General features: G+C 45.3%; 2 protein-coding genes across 2 annotated transcripts; both read right to left on the bottom strand.

Annotated features, from left to right (window-relative positions):
* Positions 1-3,328: 3,328 nt before the first annotated feature.
* LOC311317510 (protocadherin alpha-8-like) lies at positions 3,329-5,731 on the bottom strand (the record flags this gene model as incomplete). The annotated part of the gene is made up of 1 exon (XM_084448584.1): positions 3,329-5,731. The coding sequence occupies one exon, from the start codon at positions 5,729-5,731 to the stop codon at positions 3,329-3,331; it is 2,403 nt and encodes an 800-aa protein (XP_084304710.1).
* A 787-nt stretch (positions 5,732-6,518) lies between these two features.
* LOC311317511 (protocadherin alpha-2-like) lies at positions 6,519-20,302 on the bottom strand (the record flags this gene model as incomplete). Its single annotated transcript, XM_084448585.1, has 4 exons — positions 6,519-6,542; positions 6,789-7,580; positions 10,011-12,038; positions 19,952-20,302. 4 exons carry the CDS (start codon positions 20,300-20,302, stop codon positions 6,519-6,521), a joined length of 3,195 nt encoding a protein of 1,064 aa, XP_084304711.1.
* Between the last annotated feature and the right edge of the window lie 522 nt (positions 20,303-20,824).

The following is a 20,824-nucleotide window of genomic DNA, read 5'->3' on the forward strand; positions in this document are numbered from 1 at the left end:
CACACACACACACACACACACACACACACACACACACACACACACACACACGTGCACCGACACAAGCAGGCACAGTGACCAGAGGGCTGCTGGATGAATAAGCCCCTCGACCTCATTCCGCCGGCTCTTTGTCCCGCCCAGGCACTTTAGCTGATTGACAGCTGGCTAGCCAGCTAACGGTGATGTCAGCTCCACCCCGCCCATCCCAAACCAGCCCAGCCCAGCCCAGCCCAGCCCAGCCCAGCCCAGCCCAGCCCAGCCCAGCCAGCCCAGTCCAGTCCAGCCCAGCCCAGCCCAGCCCAGCCCAGCCCAGCCCAGTCCAGCTCAGCCCCGGCTGTATAGAGAGCTGATCTGCCACCCAGGGCTTCCTGCTGCAGCGCGGAGCGGAAAATTACCGACCCCCGACCCCCTCCCCCCTCCTCTCTCTCTCTCCCTGCCTTTCTCTCTCTCTCTCTCTCTCTCTCTCCATCCCTGCCTTTCTCTCTCTCTCTCTCTCTCTCTCTCTCTCCCCATCTCTCTCTCTCCCCCCTCCTCTCTCTCTCACCCTGCCTTTCTCTCTCTCTCTCCGTCCTTGCCTTTCTCTCTCTCTCTATCTCTTTCTCTCTCTCTCTCACACTCACACACACACTCACTCACACTCACACTCACACACATCTACTAAACACGTCGGGATCCAGGCGGTTCTTCAGGCCCACTGCATTCTTTAAAACACACCCTTCTGACCCACTTACACACATACTGTAGTACTGCAGCGAGCCCAGAGCCCCCTGTGTGGTCAGAGAGTCCCAGCTAACGTCAAGGCTGACTAAGACCCCGAGCAGACCAGGCCACTCCCAGAAATGAGGTCAGCGCAGGATCTGGATGACTAAGACGCCGCAGAGCGTCACACAACCTCACACAACCTCACATAACCCACGGCCTGAGACAACGGGCTAGACGATAGCATCCGGCCTGACACCGTGCGCAAAACAAACGCCATTCCAGCACGGCGCGAATGCAGAACGCAGAACGCAGAACGCAGGGGCCTCGCCCGCTCTGAGCGGCCGGTGTAGAGCGAGCGAGGGGATCGAGCCGCCGCTGCCCCGCCCCTGACATGCATTAGGAACGCTAATGGAAACGGCAGGACGCATGTTTACATCCCGCCAGGACGCGTGTTTACATCCCGCCCGGGACGAACGCCCCGCCCCCGTCCATCTGAGGAGACGAGGCTCTAATTCACCGCCTCTCCTCCCCCCACTTCCTCTTCCCCTCCCCCTCTCCTCTCTCTCTCCGTCAGCCCGACTTGTCTCTCCTCCCAGCTGCTCCCCCCCGTTCGGAGAGACAAGCCGGGCTGACGGAGAGAGAGAGAGGGAGAGAGAGAGGAGAGGGGGAGGGGAAGAGGAAGTGGGGGGAGGGGGAAGGACGCAGAGAGAGAGGGATCAAGAATAGAAAAGCGTTGGTGTATAGCGAGGTAAAGCGAAAGGCAGAGAGAGAGAGAGAGAGAGAGAAGAAGAGTGGGAGGCAAAGAAGGAGGGAGGGGGGATGGGGAAGAGAGAATGATAGATGGGTGGGAAGAGAAGAGAAGCAGCGAGACTGAGAGAAAGAGAGTGGGAGCAGGGTAGTGGAGGGGTAGGAGAGAGAGAGCAGGTTAGTGGAGGGGTAGGAGAGAGAGAGAGAGAGAGAGAGAGAGAGAGAGAGAGAAAGGGAGCAGGGTAGTGGAGGGGTAGGAGAGAGAGAGGGCAGGTTAGTGGAGGGGTAGGAGAGAGAGAGAGAGAGAGAGAGAGAGAGAGAGAGAGAGAGAGAGAGAGAGAGAGAAAGGGAGCAGGGTAGTGGAGGGGTAGGAGAGAGAGAGGGAGCAGGGTAGTGGAGGGGTAGGAGAGAGAAAGAGAGTGGGAGCAGGGTAGTGGAGGGGTAGGAGAGAGAGAGAGAGAGAGAGAGAGAGAGAGGGAGCAGGGTAGTGGAGGGGTAGGAGAGAGAGAGAGAGTGGGAGCAGGGTAGTGGAGGGGTAGGAGAGAGAGAGAGAGAGAGAGAGAGAGAGAGAGAGAGAGAGAGAGGGAGCAGGGTATTGGAGGGGTATGAGAGAGAAAGAGAGTGGGAGCAGGGTAGTGGAGGGGTAGGAGAGAGAGAGAGAGGGAGCAGGGTAGTTGAGGGGTAGGAGAGAGAGAGAGAGGGAGAGAGGGAGCAGTGTATTGGAGGGGTAGGAGAGAGAGAGAGAGAGAGAGAGAGGGAGCAGGGTAGTGGAGGGGTAGGAGAGAGAAAGAGAGTGGGAGCAGGGTAGTGGAGGGGTAGGAGAGAGAAAGAGAGTGGGAGCAGGGTAGTGGAGGGGTAGGAGAGAGAGAGAGAGAGGGAGCAGGGTAGTGGAGGGGTAGGAGAGAGAGAGAGAGAGGGAGCAGGGTAGTGGAGGGGTAGGAGAGAGAGAGAGAGAGGGAGCAGGGTAGTGGAGGGGTAGGAGAGAGAGAGAGAGAGAGAGAGAGAGAGAGGGAGGGAGCAGGAGAAGAAGCAAGATAAATCCCAGGATATGAAGCAGGTGTAGAGAAGGAGGAAGGGATAGATGCACCCAGCAGTGAAAGACAGGGCACATACACACTAAGCCGTTTGAGGTAGAGTATGAAAGAAAGGCCAATGACTGTGACACGCACTTCCTATAACAGCTCAGGCCCTTCACAGCCAACTGTGTAGGATATACAGAACGCTCCCCATTAAAATCCACGGTCTGAATCACCATGAACCACAGCTCAGCTGTTTTTGAACATCCAAATAGGCTAGGTTTTCTCATCAAGACCATTGCTCCTACTGCTAGTCTACCACACACTGACAGAACAGACTGCAGATCAGATCTTGGGAAATTACCAGAGCCAAGTTTGTTATATAAGCAGCTTACCTTAGGTCAGTAGACTACACGAGAAGAAACAGACTGGAATTAACTGTAGGTAACAAGACCATCCTGTCCTGTCCTAACCTAACTAAATACAGTCAAGCACAGCAAAAAACGTGGAATTCTGACAAACAATCAAAACAGAACTGTGCATCATAAACAGTTATTCCGGAATGTGGAAAATGTCATAGAGCATTATGTGTCTTCAGTAACACTACTACTACTTTCAGAACCATGGACAGCAGCCCTCGCTCTAGAAAGAGAAGAGAAACGTCTCAGCATAGTAAATCTAGCAGATAGTTTGAAAGCAGGAAAACAAAAGCCTAAGATGGAGAGTGAGATGCATGTAAGTACAATCAGAAACTCATTATACTCTTATATACAGTAAAACTGTGGTAACGACAGACCTGAGCTTTGACCCATATGTTGAAAACAAACCCAGGGCACTTGAGAGGCCTATCGGCCTACTGTGGGTCACCTCTGTGATCTTACCTTCTCTGTGTTGGGTAAAGTCTGCGTCCGGTTAAAAGTGTCTCCTCCGTTAATACTGATCAGCTCCCCGTCTACAGGTGGAAACGGTGCAGGGAACACCACTACGTCACTCTTCAGTGTGTCAGAGTTGAAACACACGTCATACTGCTGAGTAGATTTAGAGTAAGACCAGCTCCCGTCAGGGTGTGTGGTGATCATTGGAGGACTGTATCTGTCAAAACTGTCATCTGTCCTGTGGCATTTTACAGCTATTAAACTGATGAGGCTCAGTAGAAAGATCACTGACACTGAGGCAATGGAGATCAGCAAATACAGATTTAAATCAGAGAAGCTGTCCTCCTTCAAAGGCACATTTCTGAATTGAGTGTTGATTTCACCTGTGCTTTCAACCACCACTACATCAATAGACACAGTCGCTGACAGTGAGGGCTCTCCGTTATCAGACACCAACACCACCAACGGGTGAGTTTTCAGGTCATTGTCACTCATTCTCCTCTTAGTCCTTATTTCCCCGGTGCTGGTTCCGATTCTGAAGAGGTTGGTTCCCTTGGGCTCAGAGATGTGATAAGAAAGCAGCGCATTGTAGCCAGAGTCTGCGTCTACAGCCCTGATCTTGGCCACAAAGTAGCCCGCTTCAGCAGAATAGGGAATGTTCTCAGAGTTAACGGAGCCGTGCTCAGAATAGGGCGCCAGAATCCCGGGACTGTTGTCATTCTCATCCAGGATAAAAACGTTCACAGTCACGTTGCTGCTGAGTGGAGGAACCCCAGAGTCTGTGGCCTGAACTTTAAACTGGAAGGTTTTAATCTCCTCATAGTTAAAAGACTGCAGGCTGATTAAATCTCCAGTCTCTGAGTTTATATTGACAACAGACGAAATTGAAATGGATTTTCCTACACTGTCTAATAATGAGTAGGTTATCTTTGCGTTTTCATCTATATCTGGATCAATTGCAGCCAATGTATGAATGACAGCTCTATCTTGACTGTTCTCTTTTATATAAACATTGATCACTGGTTCTGAGAAGCGTGGCGCGTTGTCATTGACATCAGAAACGTGTACAGTAATAACGCTGGTGCTGGAGAGAGGCGGCGTCCCTTCATCTGTAGCTGTGATGGTGACATTATACTGAGAAACGCTCTCTCTGTCCAGAGGCCCGTCTACCACTAAAGAGTAATGATTCTTATATGAGTTCTTAATCGTAAATGGTATCGAGCCAAGTAGTTTCAGCTGCACGGCGCCATTTTTCTCTGCGTCATTGTCTTTAACGGTTATCAGCCCAACCATTGTCCCTAACGATGCATCCTCCCTCACAACGTTAACTATCGACGTTACCGATATCTCAGGTGGATTGTCATTCACGTCAGTGATTTCCACCAATACTTTACAGTGAGCTGCTCTTGGATTGTGTCCTTTGTCTTTAGCTTGGACTCTGATTTCAACTGCATTGTTTTGTTCGTGATCTAACTCGCCTTTTACTGTGATCTCTCCGGTGACTGAATTGATGGCAAATACGTCAAAGCTATTATCGTTGTCGTGGTTAATGAAAGAGTATACTATTTCACCGTTAAGGCCTTCATCTGAATCCTGAGCATGAACCGTTATAACCGAAGCACCGTGTGGTGTGTTCTCAGGTATCCGGGCTTTGTACAGTGGTTTGCTAAATGTGGGAATATTATCATTCACATCCTGAACATTAACAATGATCTGTAACGTCCCTGTTCTGGGAGGTTTTCCTCCGTCTACAGCGGTCAGAGTTAGTTTGATAACAGACTGTTTCTCTCGGTCTAAAGCTTTCTGTAGCACTAACTCAGCAGACACGCTCTGCTCTCCTCCGCTCTGTACATCCAGGGAGAAATGCTCATTCGGGCTCAGCTTGTAGCTTTTCACTGCGTTAGCCCCTATATCCGCGTCGTGGGCGCTTGGTAAAGTAAACCTCTCACCTGAAAAAGTCGACTCTGATATATTCAAATATATATTAGAGGTCCGAAAAGATGGCGAGTTATCATTTATATCCAAAACGTTAACCTCAAAGCGGTACAGATTCAATGGCGAGTTGACAATGGCCTCCAGGTCCAAGGAACACTTCACGCTCCGGGAGCAGAGCACGTCTCTGTCTATCCGCTCCCTCACCGATAGAACCCCCGTCTTCACGTTAACATCGAAATACTTCTTATTAGACCCAGAAATCTGAAAACCACGATTTTCAAGTTCATGTACATCCAGATTTAAATCCTTGGCCAAATGCCCCACAACGGCACCCGGGTTTGATTCCTCCGCGATGGAATACACAATCTGCGCAGTGGTGGTACTCCATAGGTAGAAAAACGGAACGAGGGAATACATCCAAGTCCAGGAATGAACAATATCCCCTTTACGATACATGCTGTCAATGCCACGCTAACGCAATCTTTCAGAAATAGCAGGCGATAGCTCTCATCGCTGCATCGCGCCTGAATCACAACCACGATGTGAGCACACAGGCTCGGCTGAGACGAACAAAGCCCGTAGTGCCTCGAATCACGGCTCTCGTACAGGGAGGAGCATCGACAAGCCAGGCAGAATGTACACTCTGCGAGCCAATAGCGCCACCATTGCGCACAATGCTATCTTATCAAGTAGGCATATGTTCTTCTTTGTCAATTAAGGAAGATAATGGTCTGTTGAAGGGACTTTGTGGGCCTCACGTCAAATATTTAAAACATATCTTTAAAAAAAAGTACTAGTCAGTAAATATATATTTAATTTAGAGAGGGGGGGGGTTGAGAAAATCGGTAACAATGGTGTACGGTCTGAAGCGACCCCGTGTGTTTTTAATGAAAGCATAAAGTTGCCTTAAAGGACCAGCATGTAATATATGATAGGTTATTTTGTAATATTTATATAATATAAATATATATTATCCAATGTAAATATGTGTACGGAGATAATATCAATTAATAAATCTATGTTATTATAGAATGTATTATTGTAATATAATACCATCTATTTATGTATTTATATTATTTCAATATATTGTATTCACTTAAGATAGCAAAAATAGGCCAGGAGTGCGAGAGAAACACCACGCATCAGAGATATTGCGAACTTAAAGCCAACTATTTCAAGTATAGCCTACTACTGTTAGGCTTAAGGGTAAAACATTAATATAGAAAAGAGAGAATGTGTAGTCTTAAGGTCCTATCACAGAAAGTTGCTGCCACAACACAGAAACACAAGTAACAACGATGAGCCTCCAAAAATGTGAAGAATTTCAGCACCATGGACAGCTCAACTCAGCTGCCTGCCATAAAAGGTGCTCAAAGCGGCAAAACAGAAAACATAACCATTAGACTTCCATAAAGACTGAAGACCATCCTCATACATTATGCAGTGTTAGGAAATCTCTAATTTGTAATGATTTTGCAAATGTAATTTATAAATATAGCCTATATTTACATACCTTCTCTGTGTTGGGTAAAGTCTGCGTCCGGTTAAAAGTGTCTCCTCCGTTAATACTGATCAGCTCCCCGTCTACAGGTGGAAACGGTGCAGGGAACACCACTACGTCACTCTTCAGTGTGTCAGAGTTGAAACACACGTCATACTGCTGAGTAGATTTAGAGTAAGACCAGCTCCCGTCAGGGTGTGTGGTGATCATTGGAGGACTGTATCTGTCAAAACTGCCGTCTGTCCTGTGGCATTTTACAGCTATTAAACTGATGAGGCTCAGTAGAAAGATCACTGACACTGAGGCAATGGCGATCAGCAAATACAGGTTTAAATCAGAGAAGCTGTCCTCCTTCAAAGGCACGTTTCTGAATTGAGTGTTGATTTCACCTGTGCTTTCAACCACCACTACATCAATAGACACAGTCCCTGACAGTGAGGGCTCTCCGTTATCAGACACCAACACCACCAACGGGTGAGTTTTCAGGTCATTGTCACTCATTCTCCTCTTAGTCCTTATTTCCCCGGTGCTGGTTCCGATTCTGAAGAGGTTGGTTCCCTTGGGCTCAGAGATGTGATAAGAAAGCAGCGCATTGTAGCCAGAGTCTGCGTCTACAGCCCTGATCTTGGCCACAAAGTAGCCCGCTTCAGCAGAATAGGGAATGTTCTCAGAGTTAACGGAGCCGTGCTCAGAATAGGGCGCCAGAATCCCGGGACTGTTGTCATTCTCATCCAGGATAAAAACGTTCACAGTCACGTTGCTGCTGAGTGGAGGAACTCCAGAGTCTGTGGCCTGAACTTTAACCTGGAAGGTTTTAATCTCCTCATAGTTAAAAGACTGCAGGCTGATTAAATCCCCAGTCTCTGAGTTTATATTGACAGCTGAAGATATTTTGTGGCTTTTAGAAGAACTGTCTACTGAATAAGTTATCTTTGCATGTTCATCTATGTCTGGGTCAAATGCTGTTAATGTATATATAACCTCTCCAACTGCACTGTTCTCTTTGACATAAACATTTACAACAGATTCTGAGAAGTGTGGCGCGTTGTCATTGACATCAGAAACGTGTACAGTTATAACGCTGATGCTGGAGAGAGGCAGGGTCCCTTCATCTGTAGCTGTGATGGTGACATCATACTGAGAAACACTCTCTCTGTCTAGAGGCCCGTCTACTACTAAAGAATAATAGTTTTTGTAATTAGACTTCAGTTTGAATGGAGGAGAGCCCACTAGCTTACAGTTCGTGAGTCCATTCTTTCCACCATCTTTATCTGTAACTGTCACCAAAGCTACAACTGTCCCAATCTCTGCATCTTCTTTTACTGGGCTCATGAGTGACGTCACAGATATTTCTGGAGCATTATCATTGACATCAATAACTTCAACTAAAATCTTAGAATAGCCACTGCGGGGTGAATGACCCTTGTCAGTCGCTTGGACGCGTAGTTCATAAGCTGCGTTTTCCTCGTGATCTAAATTGGACTTTACAGTAATTGCGCCACTTTGTGAATCAATGGAAAATTTCTCAGAATGTACGTTTCCACGTTTCATGAAGCTATACGTAATTTCGGCGTGTGGACCCTCGTCTAAATCAGTAGCCTCTAGTGATACAATAGTCGTACCCACAGATACATTTTCATTAACACGGACCTTGTACAGTGGTTTACTGAAAGTGGGTGAATTATCATTTATATCCATAACGTTAACAATGATCTGTAACGTCCCTGTTCTAGGAGGTTTTCCTCCGTCTACAGCGGTCAGAGTTAGTTTGATAACAGACTGTTTCTCTCGGTCTAAAGCTTTCTGCAGCACTAACTCAGCAGACACGCTCTGCTCTCCTCCGCTCTGTACATCCAGGGAGAAATGCTCATTCGGGCTCAGCTTGTAGCTCTTTACCGAGTTACTGCCCGTGTCTGCGTCGTTTGCTGTCGGCAGTGGGTACCTATCACCTGCTAATGTAGACTCTGAAATGTTGAATATATGATATTGTTCGATAAATGTTGGTGCATTGTCGTTAATATCTAGAACCGTCACTTCAATGCGATTGAGAAGCATAGGATTGCTCAATATGGCTTCTACGTTTAAAGAGCACTTTACTGTATTCGGACAAAGCTCCTCTCGGTCTATCCTCTCGTTAACATGTAGATTTCCCGTTCTCAAATTCGCCTCGAAATAACTCTTACTGTATCCCGATACAATCCGAAGATTCCTAGATTCCAGTTCTTGAACGTTAAGGTTTAAATCCTTGGCGAGATTCCCCACGAACGTGCCTTTGTCCACCTCCTCCGATACGGAGTAGGATATCTGCGCTGCAGACCAGCCAGTTAAACAAAGAAGAGCGACGCACTGAATCCAAACGCATTCTCTTTGTCTTCGACGACCCATCGCTGCTTGAATTAAACCGACGAATCCAAGATCATCTATCCATTAATACCCAAAAATGTTCTTTATACTGTTAGATAGCCTGTAGTACAGTCTCTGTCCCGTGCCCAGCCTCGTCTGTCTCACCAGCCGTCTCACTGCACGCAGCGCTCGAAAATGGTGACGATTTGCAATCATCATTCAGGGAGGAGTTTGAGAAAATCGGCAGTAGTACTTTATAAGGTCTGAAGCGACCCCGTGTGTTCCCAGTCTAAATAAACTCTATTCCCAGATCATATCACAGTGGCGATGGACAGATACAAGTTAAAATTGAGCAAAATTTTAAAATTGAGACATTTGAGTAAAAACGAACTAAAATGATGTAATATTGATTCAAGAGAAGAAGCGAAAATCTATCAGGAGTGCGAGAGAAACACAGGTCGTAGGCCTACTGTACCAAGAGATAATGCAAACTACAGGAAACGCATGTCAAGTTATAGGGTATTTGATAGGCTAACTATATTAGCTACATGTTATAGTAGCAGACAAAAGCGGGAGGGGGGGGGGGGCAGCTTACGAGTCATATCAGAGAAAGCTGTAGCTACAACACAAATACAAAATAGCATACATCAGAACGAATAACAGCTGAACCTCCAAGAAAAAAGGCAGACTAAGTCAGCACCATGGACAGCGTCTCTCCACTGTCAGTCATTAAAGGCTAAAGGCAATCAAAGCAGAACAAAACACAAGTCCATCAGACTTCCATGAAGACTAAAGGTCCATCACAATAAACTACAAAGTGTTAAGAACACTAATATGGAGAAATTCCGCACATTTGATTTATAGGCCCAAATGTAGCCTATATTTACATACCTTTTCTTGGTTGGGTAATGTTTGGGTCCGGTTGAAAGTGTCTCCTCCGTTAATACTGATCAGCTCCCCGTCTACAGGTGGAAACGGTGCAGGGAACACCACTACGTCACTCTTCAGTGTGTCAGAGTTGAAACACACGTCATACTGCTGAGTAGATTTAGAGTAAGACCAGCTCCCGTCAGGGTGTGTGGTGATCATTGGAGGACTGTATCTGTCAAAACTGCCGTCTGTCCTGTGGCATTTTACAGCTATTAAACTGATGAGGCTCAGTAGAAAGATCACTGACACTGAGGCAATGGCGATCAGCAAATACAGGTTTAAATCAGAGAAGCTGTCCTCCTTCAAAGGCACGTTTCTGAATTGAGTGTTGATTTCACCTGTGCTTTCAACCACCACTACATCAATAGACACAGTCGCTGACAGTGAGGGCTCTCCGTTATCAGACACCAACACCACCAACGGGTGAGTTTTCAGGTCATTGTCACTCATTCTCCTCTTAGTCCTTATTTCCCCAGTGCTGGTTCCGATTCTGAAGAGGTTGGTTCCCTTGGGCTCAGAGATGTGATAAGAAAGCAGCGCATTGTAGCCAGAGTCTGCGTCTACAGCCCTGATCTTGGCCACAAAGTAGCCCACTTCAGCAGAATAGGGAATGTTCTCAGAGTTAACGGAGCCGTGCTCAGAATAGGGCGCCAGAATCCCGGGACTGTTGTCATTCTCATCCAGGATAAAAACGTTCACAGTCACGTTGCTGCTGAGTGGAGGAACCCCAGAGTCTGTGGCCTGAACTTTAAACTGGAAGGTTTTAATCTCCTCATAGTTAAAAGACTGTAGATTGACCAAATCTCCCGTTTCTGAATTTATATTAACAGCTAAGGTTACTGGGAAGCTTTTAGAAGAACCGTCTAATAACGAATATGTACATTTTGCGTTCTGTTCTGTATCTGGATCTAAAGCTGTCAGTGAATAAATGACAGCTCTATCCGGACTGTTCTCTCTCACATAAACATTGATCACTGGTTCTGAGAAGCGTGGCGCGTTGTCATTGACATCAGAAACGTGTACAGTAATAACGCTGGTGCTGGAGAGAGGCGGGGTCCCTTCATCTGTAGCTGTGATGATGACATCATACTGAGAAACGCTCTCTCTGTCCAGAGGCCCGTCAACTACTAACGAATAGTCGTTCTTGTAATTAGACTTAAGCTTAAATGGTACAGAACGAACAAGTTTACAGTTGGTGAGACCATTTTTTCCTCCATCCTTGTCTGTCACGGTAACTAAAGCGACCACTGTCCCTATATCTGCGTCTTCTCTAACTGGGCTCATGAGTGACGTCACAGAGATTTCAGGAGCATTGTCATTGACGTCCACTATCTCTACCAACACCTTTCCATGTGCACTGCGAGGCGAGACGCCTTGGTCCGTCGCCTGAACCCGAATTTCGTATGCAGGCGTCGCCTCATAATCCAAATGACCCTTTACTGTAATTTCACCAGTGTCCTGATTTATATCAAACACGTCAGAAGGATTTGCGTTACCACGCTTGATGAAAGAATATAAAATCTTACCGTGATCTCCCTCGTCTAAGTCAGTCGCATTTAGCGTAATCACTGTGGTTCCAAACGAAACGTTTTCATTAACACGGACCTTATAAAGAGGTTGGCTGAACACCGGAGTATTATCATTAACATCTATAACGTTAACAATAATCTGTAACGTCCCTGTTCTAGGAAGTTTTCCTCCGTCTACAGCGGTCAGAGTTAGTTTGATAACAGACTGTTTCTCTCGGTCTAAAGCTTTCTGCAGCACTAACTCAGCAGACACGCTCTGCTCTCCTCCGCTCTGTACATCCAGGGAGAAATGCTCATTCGGGCTCAGCTTGTAGCTCTTTACCGAGTTACTGCCCGTATCTGCATCGATTGCCATGGGGAGCAGATATCGCTCGCCCGTCGACGATGATTCGGAAATATTAAACGTGTACGACCTCTCATAAAAGGATGGCGCATTATCATTCACGTCTAAAATGTTAACCTCTATACGATGGAGAAGCATAGGATCACTCAATATGGCTTGTATCATTAGAGAACACTTTACCGTATTCGGACAAATCTCTTCTCGGTCTATCCTCTCGTTAACGTAAAGAACCCCCGTTCTCAGATTCACATCGAAATACCCTTTGCTATAACCAGATACAATCCGAAGGCCCCTAGACTCCAGTTCCTGAACGTTAAGGTTTAAATCCTTGGCGAGATTCCCCACGAACGTGCCTTTGTCCACCTCCTCCGATACGGAGTAGGATATCTGCGCTGCAGACCAGCCAGTTAAACAAAGAAGAGCGACGCAATGAATCCAAACGCATTCTCTTTGTCTTCGACGACCCATCGTTGCTTGGAATAAACTGCTGTATCCAAATAAGTATCATTCATCAACAAAATGTACAATAATCCCGTATCGTTAACATTCATTCCATCTTTGTATCGCCGCCATTCGACTGTTCCTCTCTACACAAAGCACTCTCTGGACTGATGACGTCTCTCTGTTCTCACCCACAGAGGAGGAGTCGTGGACAAGTGTAGAGCACTTACTCGCGTGGTCTCCAGCGACACCGCGCGATGGTGCACTCTCCTTTATGCTACTGCAAACTGTACTGTATAATACGTAGGCCTCTAAGTTTATATAGCCTGACAACACGGGAGGCCTACTGGTAGCCTACTGTTGGCCCATCAGTAGCCTAATCACTCACATTCATGAGCACATGTTCCATGTTAATGTTGAAAATAAATATTATGTCTGAAGTCTACTGCTGAGTTTTAAAATTATTTGTATCAAGATATTGTGGAGTATACGTATTTCCAACACCTCAAACCGGTATATCAGCGTAGTTAATGGATAACTATAATAAGCTAACAGCCGTCGACCCTCCAGTCGCGCCAACGAGGATCATTCAGTACCATGGACAGCGTTCACAGGCGTTCTGAGTGCTTTAACGTTTTCAAGTGGCCGTAAATGTCTAAGAATGTAATGTAAACAATGGTGCCAAATGCGTCACTGTTAATGTAACCGTTGCCATCAACAGGTTTAACTACTTGCTCTCATAAGGATGAGAGGCCTTCAAGTTTATATTCACTATCTTCAAGTTTATAATGCAAGCTTCCCACAAAATTGAATGAATATGTCAGAGGCTAATGTAACAAAAATAAAACAATATTTATTTGGAAATTATTTTCTTTAAAAAGCACAATGCAGATGGGGACATGCTTTGAATGTGAGGATGGGGGGTAGCGCTCACCTAGGGCTACAGTGCAATATATTGCAGGGGTAGTTGATATACACTGTAATAATAAACAAAACCTACACAAATTAAAAATGAGGGCTGCCTAGGGGGACATGGGCTTAGTACACACTGATAGACTAGGGGAACAGGCCAAGGGTCCATACAGTTTAGTACACACTGATACTGTAGACTAGGGGAACAGGCCAAGGGTTCATACAGTTTAGTACACACTGATAGACTAGGGGAACAGGCCAAGGGTCCATACAGTTTAGTACACACTGATACTGTAGACTAGGGGAACAGGCCAAGGGTTCATACAGTTTAGTACACACAGATAGACTAGGGGAACAGGCCAAGGGTTCATACAGTTTAGTACACACTGATAGACTAGGGGAACAGGCCAAGGGTTCATACAGTTTAGTACACACTGAAAGACTAGGGAAACAGGCCAAGGGCCTGTACACAGTTTAGTACACACTGATAGACTAGAGTGGAACATTTACATATTTATTTAACCTTGTTAGCTTCTCTAGTAGTTTTTTGCTGCCTTTGATTTCTCACGCAGCTCAAAATAGGATCTCAAAATGGTACAACCCTGACCGATTATGACGTGGCCAAGAATCACCCCCTTCCTCCTCTTAGTGGTCTGGGAGACAAGCCTCTGTCGTGCTCAATGTGGGTTGAGTCAAACGTTTCCATTCCTGGCTCCTTCAAGTTCACCATGGGGTTCACGTCGAAGGCATCAATCGTCAACAAAAGTGCATCTTAATCAAACCTAACCTATGGATAAAAATATAAACCATGGAAGTAAGGGAGACCATCATTATGTACTTAGTAATATTGATGTTAGACCAGTGCAGTGGTAGCCAACATATAGTAAACTAGCCTATGATGTTAGCATATAGGGTTAATTAGTATCAATTTGCATATGAGCTGGTTAATTGTTTAGAATGGGGGATCTTATTTGGACAAATTAGCCTACATGAGCAGTAAGCCTAGGTGTACTTACAGTTATGTAATAGATTTGATTGTTGATTTTAGGTGTTCCAATGTGTGCCTCCTTGTGTTTGGCTGGCTCTGAATGTGTATCATTGATGCCAATGGCCATTACTTTAGACAATCTACACAGTATGTACAAGAATGAACATAAATGCCTATTTGCTATTCTTTCCCTTTCTAATTATCATGACTTTCATGTCAATGCTTTTTGGGGGTGGGGGATGAATGGAGACATGTTAGTGTATTATTGGGGTGGGGGTGAATAGAGACATGTTAGTGTATTATTGGGGTGGGGGGATTAATAGAGACATGTTAGTGTATTATTGGGGTGGGGGTGAATAGAGACATGTTAGTGTATTATTGGTGTGGTGGATGAATAGAGACATGTTAGTGTATTATTGGTGTGGTGGATTAATAGAGACATGTTAGTGTATTATTGGTGTGGTGGATGAATAGAGACATGTTAGTGTATTATTGGGGTGGGGAATTAATAGAGACATGTTAGTGTATTATTGGGGTGGGGGGATTAATAGAGACATGTTAGTGTATTATTGGTGTGGTGGATGAATAGAGACATGTTAGTGTATTATTGGTGTGGTGGATTAATAGAGACATGTTAGTGTATTATTGGTGTGGTGGATGAATAGAGACATGTTAGTGTATTATTGGGGTGGGGGGATGAATAGAGACATGTTAGTGTATTATTGGGGTGGGGAATTAATAGAGACATGTTAGTGTATTATTGGGGTGGGGGGATTAATAGAGACATGTTAGTGTATTATTGGGGTGGGGGTGAATAGAGACATGTTAGTGTATTATTGGGGTGGGGGGATTAATAGAGACATGTTAGTGTATTATTGGGGTGGGGGTGAATAGAGACATGTTAGTGTATTATTGGGGTGGGGGTGAATAGAGACATGTTAGTGTATTATTGGGGTGGGGGGATTAATAGAGACATGTTAGTGTATTATTGGGGTGGGGGGATTAATAGAGACATGTTAGTGTATTATTGGGGTGGGGGGATGAATAGATACATGTTAGTGTATTATTGGGGTGGGGATTAATAGAGACATGTTAGTGTATTATTGGGGTGGGGGGATTAATAGAGACATGTTAGTGTATTATTGGGGTGGGGGGATTAATAGAGACATGTTAGTGTATTATTGGGGTGGGGGGATTAATAGAGACATGTTAGTGTATTATTGGGGTGGGGGATGAATAGAGACATGTTAGTGTATTATTGGGGTGGGGAATTAATAGAGACATGTTAGTGTATTATTGGGGTGGGGGGATTAATAGAGACATGTTAGTGTATTATTAAGGTGGGGGATAAATAGAGACATGTTAGTGTATTATTGGGGTGGGGGATTAATAGAGACATGTTAGTGTATTATTGGGGTGGGGGGATTAATAGAGACATGTTAGTGTATTATTGGGGTGGGGGGATTAATAGAGACATGTTAGTGTATTATTGGGGTGGGGGGATTAATAGAATCATGTTAGTGTATTATTGGAATGCGATGGTCTCAAAATAGACACATGCAGCAGCCTTGAGCAGTCAACTTCATCACTGCTCCTTCTGCACAGGCTGCACAGTATAGTCAACAATCACATCAAAGGTCATGCTTCAGAGAGGCACAGAGGTGCTATTTATACTCAATAACAGGAACTATGGCACTACCGCCAGTATTGAAGGTCTACTACAGACTAGTTATTAGTTAATGTAACAGTAATCCCCACTTTGGTAGACTAATCACTTGTCCAACTAATAGACTAATCAGTTAATCTCGTCACTGACCTTGATTCATTCAAACCATCATGTGTGTGTGTGTATGTACAGTATGAATGTGTGTGTGTGTGTGTGTGTGTATGTGTGTGTTTGTGTGTGTGTGTGTGTGTGTGTGTGTACAGTATGCATGTGTGTGTGTGTGTGTATGTGTGTGTATGTGTGTGTTTGTACATGTGTGTGTGTGTGTGTGTACAGTATGCGTGTGTGTGTGTGTGTGTGTGTGTATGTGTGTGTATGTGTGTGTTTGTGCATGTGTGTGTGTGTGTGTGTGTGTGTGCGTAGCTGGCCTCTCCCTGCTGTGGCAGCATAGTGAAGCTGGTCACAGGGGAGGAGTCATGTTGTGTGCTGCTCATAGGGCCCGTCTTCACACCCCTCCTTTTCTCGCTTCTAATACAGGAAATGCTGAACTACATTAGCCAATCGGCTTCAGCTATGAGCTGTGAGGGGAGGGACCTATGCAGGTGCAGGTATAACAGCCGTGACTCAGCCTGTCCAATCACCTGCCAGCACCCAGAACCCCGACACTGCCCCTTCACCTGTGTGGAAGGTTGTCATGCCAACTGTCCACTAGGTATTACATCTCTCTCTCTCTCGCACACACACACACGCGCACACACACACACACACACACACACACACACACACACACACACACACACACACACACACACACACACACACAGTCTCTGTCATTGTTTGATGTGCACTGCATTCCACCAGCAAGTTTCTCCGTAAGGAGAGCATCACCCCCCTGGCCCTGGGGCCCAAGGTGGACATGGCCCAGGTCAGCGAGATCACCAAAGCCAGCACGGACAGCTGGTTGTACTTCCTGAGGAGCACCAGAGAGCTGCCCGACGACCTCCTGGAGGTCAACGACCACCTCTGCACCGCTCTGGGCCTGGAGCCTGAAGGGGCCACGCCTATTATATTTTAATTTTCACTTCATTGAAAACATGTACTACTGTATTAAAGTCACACAGAAATGAAAAAAGCATTCTGTCCCATTTTGGTTCACATAATTGGTCATAGTGTGCACCTATTCAACAATGTATGCCAAATAAATTACAAAATTCTACTTTTGTTGTAATCTTATATCAAAGTATATAATTTCTTACTTTCTGGAAAACGGTAGGTCATGTGCAATTACGACAACAGGTATCTTAGATTTTAGGCCAATAATCTCACGACATCCACCCTGTCAATGAAAAAATCAACTACTCTGCAGCCTCAAGTGTTGAATATCCCGCCCGCTCGATAAAGTTCCAATGAAATTAATTTAAACGTATGTCCCGCCCTTGCAGCCCCTTTCAGGCGGAAATACGTCAAAGTACGGAAGCAAGATGTTCTCCAACTTCCCTTTCTGTGTATCTTTAAGCCTTTTCAAACTTACTTTGTCAATTTCACTGTCTGTACATAGAGTGTTACAGTTGGTTTTGTAGAAAAGACTGCATCTCTCAATACATGTCTCAATAGAAATTGAGCCCTGCACCCTGCAGTGAGTGGTGCTGGCCCAGTCAGGGTCTACTACAGCTACCCAGAGTCAGGTATGTTTAATTTTGTTCCCAGGTGAGACATGAACCCGTGGCTGAATTGTGGTGGCGTTCATTTCTTTTGTTTCTGCTCTAAGCGTCAGTAGCATGAGTCCTTCCTTACTTCATTCCTAACATCGTTTTCAGAATCCCACAAGAGCCATCTCTCCTATGAGCTCTCCATATGCTAGCAATGCTTCCTACGAGGTCCCAGTGCCCTATATGTCACATTTATAATGTAAATATTGCATGACGTAAAAGAACAACACGTAACAGCAAAGGCAAATAACTCATTTACTTTGCTAAAGATTTAATGTAAGTCCTTACATACCTTATCTGTGTTGGGTAAAGTCTGGGTCCGGTTAAAAGTGTCTCCTCCGTTAATACTGATCAGCTCCCCGTCTACAGGTGGAAACGGTGCAGGGAACACCACTACGTCACTCTTCAGTGTGTCAGAGTTGAAACACACGTCATACTGCTGAGTAGATTTAGAGTAAGACCAGCTCCCGTCAGGGTGTGTGGTGATCATTGGAGGACTGTATCTGTCAAAACTGCCGTCTGTCCTGTGGCATTTTACAGCTATTAAACTGATGAGGCTCAGTAGAAAGATCACTGACACTGAGGCAATGGCGATCAGCAAATACAGGTTTAAATCAGAGAAGCTGTCCTCCTTCAAAGGCACGTTTCTGAATTGAGTGTTGATTTCACCTGTGCTTTCAACCACCACTACATCAATAGACACAGTCGCTGACAGTGAGGGCTCTCCGTTATCAGACACCAACACCACCAACGGGTGAGTTTTCAGGTCATTGTCACTCATTCTCCTCTTAGTCCTTATTTCCCCGGTGCTGGTTCCGATTCTGAAGAGGTTGGTTCCCTTGGGCTCAGAGATGTGATAAGAAAGCAGCGCATTGTAGCCAGAGTCTGCGTCTACAGCCCTGATCTTGGCCACAAAGTAGCCCACTTCAGCAGAATAGGGAATGTTCTCAGAGTTAACGGAGCCGTGCTCAGAATAGGGCGCGAGAATCCCAGGACCGTTGTCATTCTCATCCAGGATAAAAACGTTCACAGTCACGTTGCTGCTGAGTGGAGGAACCCCAGAGTCTGTGGCCTGAACTTTAACCTGGAAGGTTTTAATCTCCTCATAGTTAAAAGACTGCAGGCTGATTAAATCCCCAGTCTCTGAGTTTATATTGACAGCTGAGGATATTTTGTGGCTTTTAGAAGAACTGTCTACTGAATAAGTTATCTTTGCATGTTCATCTATGTCTGGGTCAAATGCTGTTAATGTATATATAACCTCTCCAACTGCACTGTTCTCTTTCACATAAACATTTACAACAGATTCTGAGAAGCGTGGCGCGTTGTCATTGACATCAGAAACGTGTACAGTAATTACGCTGGTGCTGGAGAGAGGCGGGGTCCCTTCATCTGTAGCTATGATGGTGACGTCATACTGAGAAACGCTCTCTCTGTCCAGAGGCCCGTCTACTACTAAAGAATAATAGTTTTTGTAATTAGACTTCAGTTTGAATGGAGGAGAGCCCAGTAGCTTACAGTTTGTGAGTCCATTCTTTCCTCCATCTTTATCTGTAACTGTCACCAAAGCTACAACTGTCCCAATCTCTGCATCTTCTTTTACTGGGCTCATGAGTGACGTCACAGATATTTCTGGAGCATTGTCATTGACATCAATAACTTCAACTAAAATCTTAGAATAGCCACTGCGGGGTGAATGACCCTCGTCAGTCGCTTGGACGCGTAGTTCATATGCGGCGTTTTCCTCGTGATCTAAATTGGACTTTACAGTAATCACGCCACTTTGTGAATCAATGGAAAATTTCTCAGAATTTACGTTTCCACGTTTCATGAAGCTATAGGTAATTTCGGCGTGTGGACCCTCATCTAAATCAGTAGCCTCTAGTGATAAAATAGTCGTACCAACAGAAACATTTTCATTAACACGGACCTTGTATAGAGGTTTACTGAATACCGGAGTATTATCATTGACATCTATGACGTTAACAATGATCTGTAACGTCCCTGTTCTGGGAGGTTTTCCTCCGTCTATAGCGGTCAGAGTTAGTTTGATAACAGACTGTTTCTCTCGGTCTAAAGCTTTCTGCAGCACTAACTCAGCAGACACGCTCTGCTCTCCCCCGCTCTGTACATCCAGGGAGAAATGCTCATTCGGGCTCAGCTTGTAGCTCTTTACCGAGTTACTGCCCGTGTCTGCGTCGTTTGCTGTCGGCAGTGGGTACCTATCACCTGCTGATGTAGACTCTGAAATGTTGAATATATGATATTGTTCGATAAATGTTGGCGCATTGTCGTTAATATCTAGAACCGTCACTTCAATGCGATTGAGAAGCATAGGATTGCTCAATATGGCTTCTACGTTTAAGGAGCACTTTACCGTATTCGGACAAAGCTCCTCTCGGTCTATCCTCTCGTTAATATATAGAATTCCCGTTCTCAAATTCGCCTCAAAATAACTCTTACTGTATCCCGATACAATCCGAAGATTCCTAGATTCCAGTTCCTGAACGTTAAGATTTAAATCCTTGGCGAGATTCCCCACGAACGTGCCTTTGTCCACCTCCTCCGATACGGAGTAGGATATCTGCGCTGCAGACCATCCAGTTAAACAAAGAAGAGCGACGCAATGAATCCAAACGCATTCTCTTTGTCTTCGACGACACATCGCTGCTTGAATGAAACCGACGAATCCAATATCATCTATCCATTAATAACAAAAAATGTTCTTTATACTGTTAGATAGCCTATAGGCCTAATATAGTCTCTGCCCCGTGCCCAGCCTCGTCTGTCTCCCCAGCCGTCTCACTGCACGCAGCGCTCGAAAATGGTGACGATTTGCAATCATCATTCAGGGAGGAGTTTGAGAAAATGGGCAGTAATACTTCGTAAGGTCTGAAGCGACCCCGTGTGTTTCCAGTCTAAATAAACTGCATTCCCAATTCATATGAAAACAGTGGCGATCGACTGATAAAAGTTAATATCAAGCAAATTAAATAAATTAAAATCTATACCGTTGAGTAAAAAGGAACACATTCTATAATATTGATTCAAGAGAAGAATACAAATATGGCAGGAGTGCGAGAGAAACAGGCCCTAGTCCTACCATGAGATGACGCAAACATCAAGCAACGCGTCATTACAGTCATTTTACTGTCAAATCAAGTTACGATGTTGGTCTAAAGATATT

Source organism: Borostomias antarcticus (assembly GCF_949987555.1).
Source record: "Borostomias antarcticus genome assembly, chromosome: 14".
Classification (NCBI taxonomy): Eukaryota; Metazoa; Chordata; class Actinopteri; order Stomiiformes; family Stomiidae; genus Borostomias; species Borostomias antarcticus.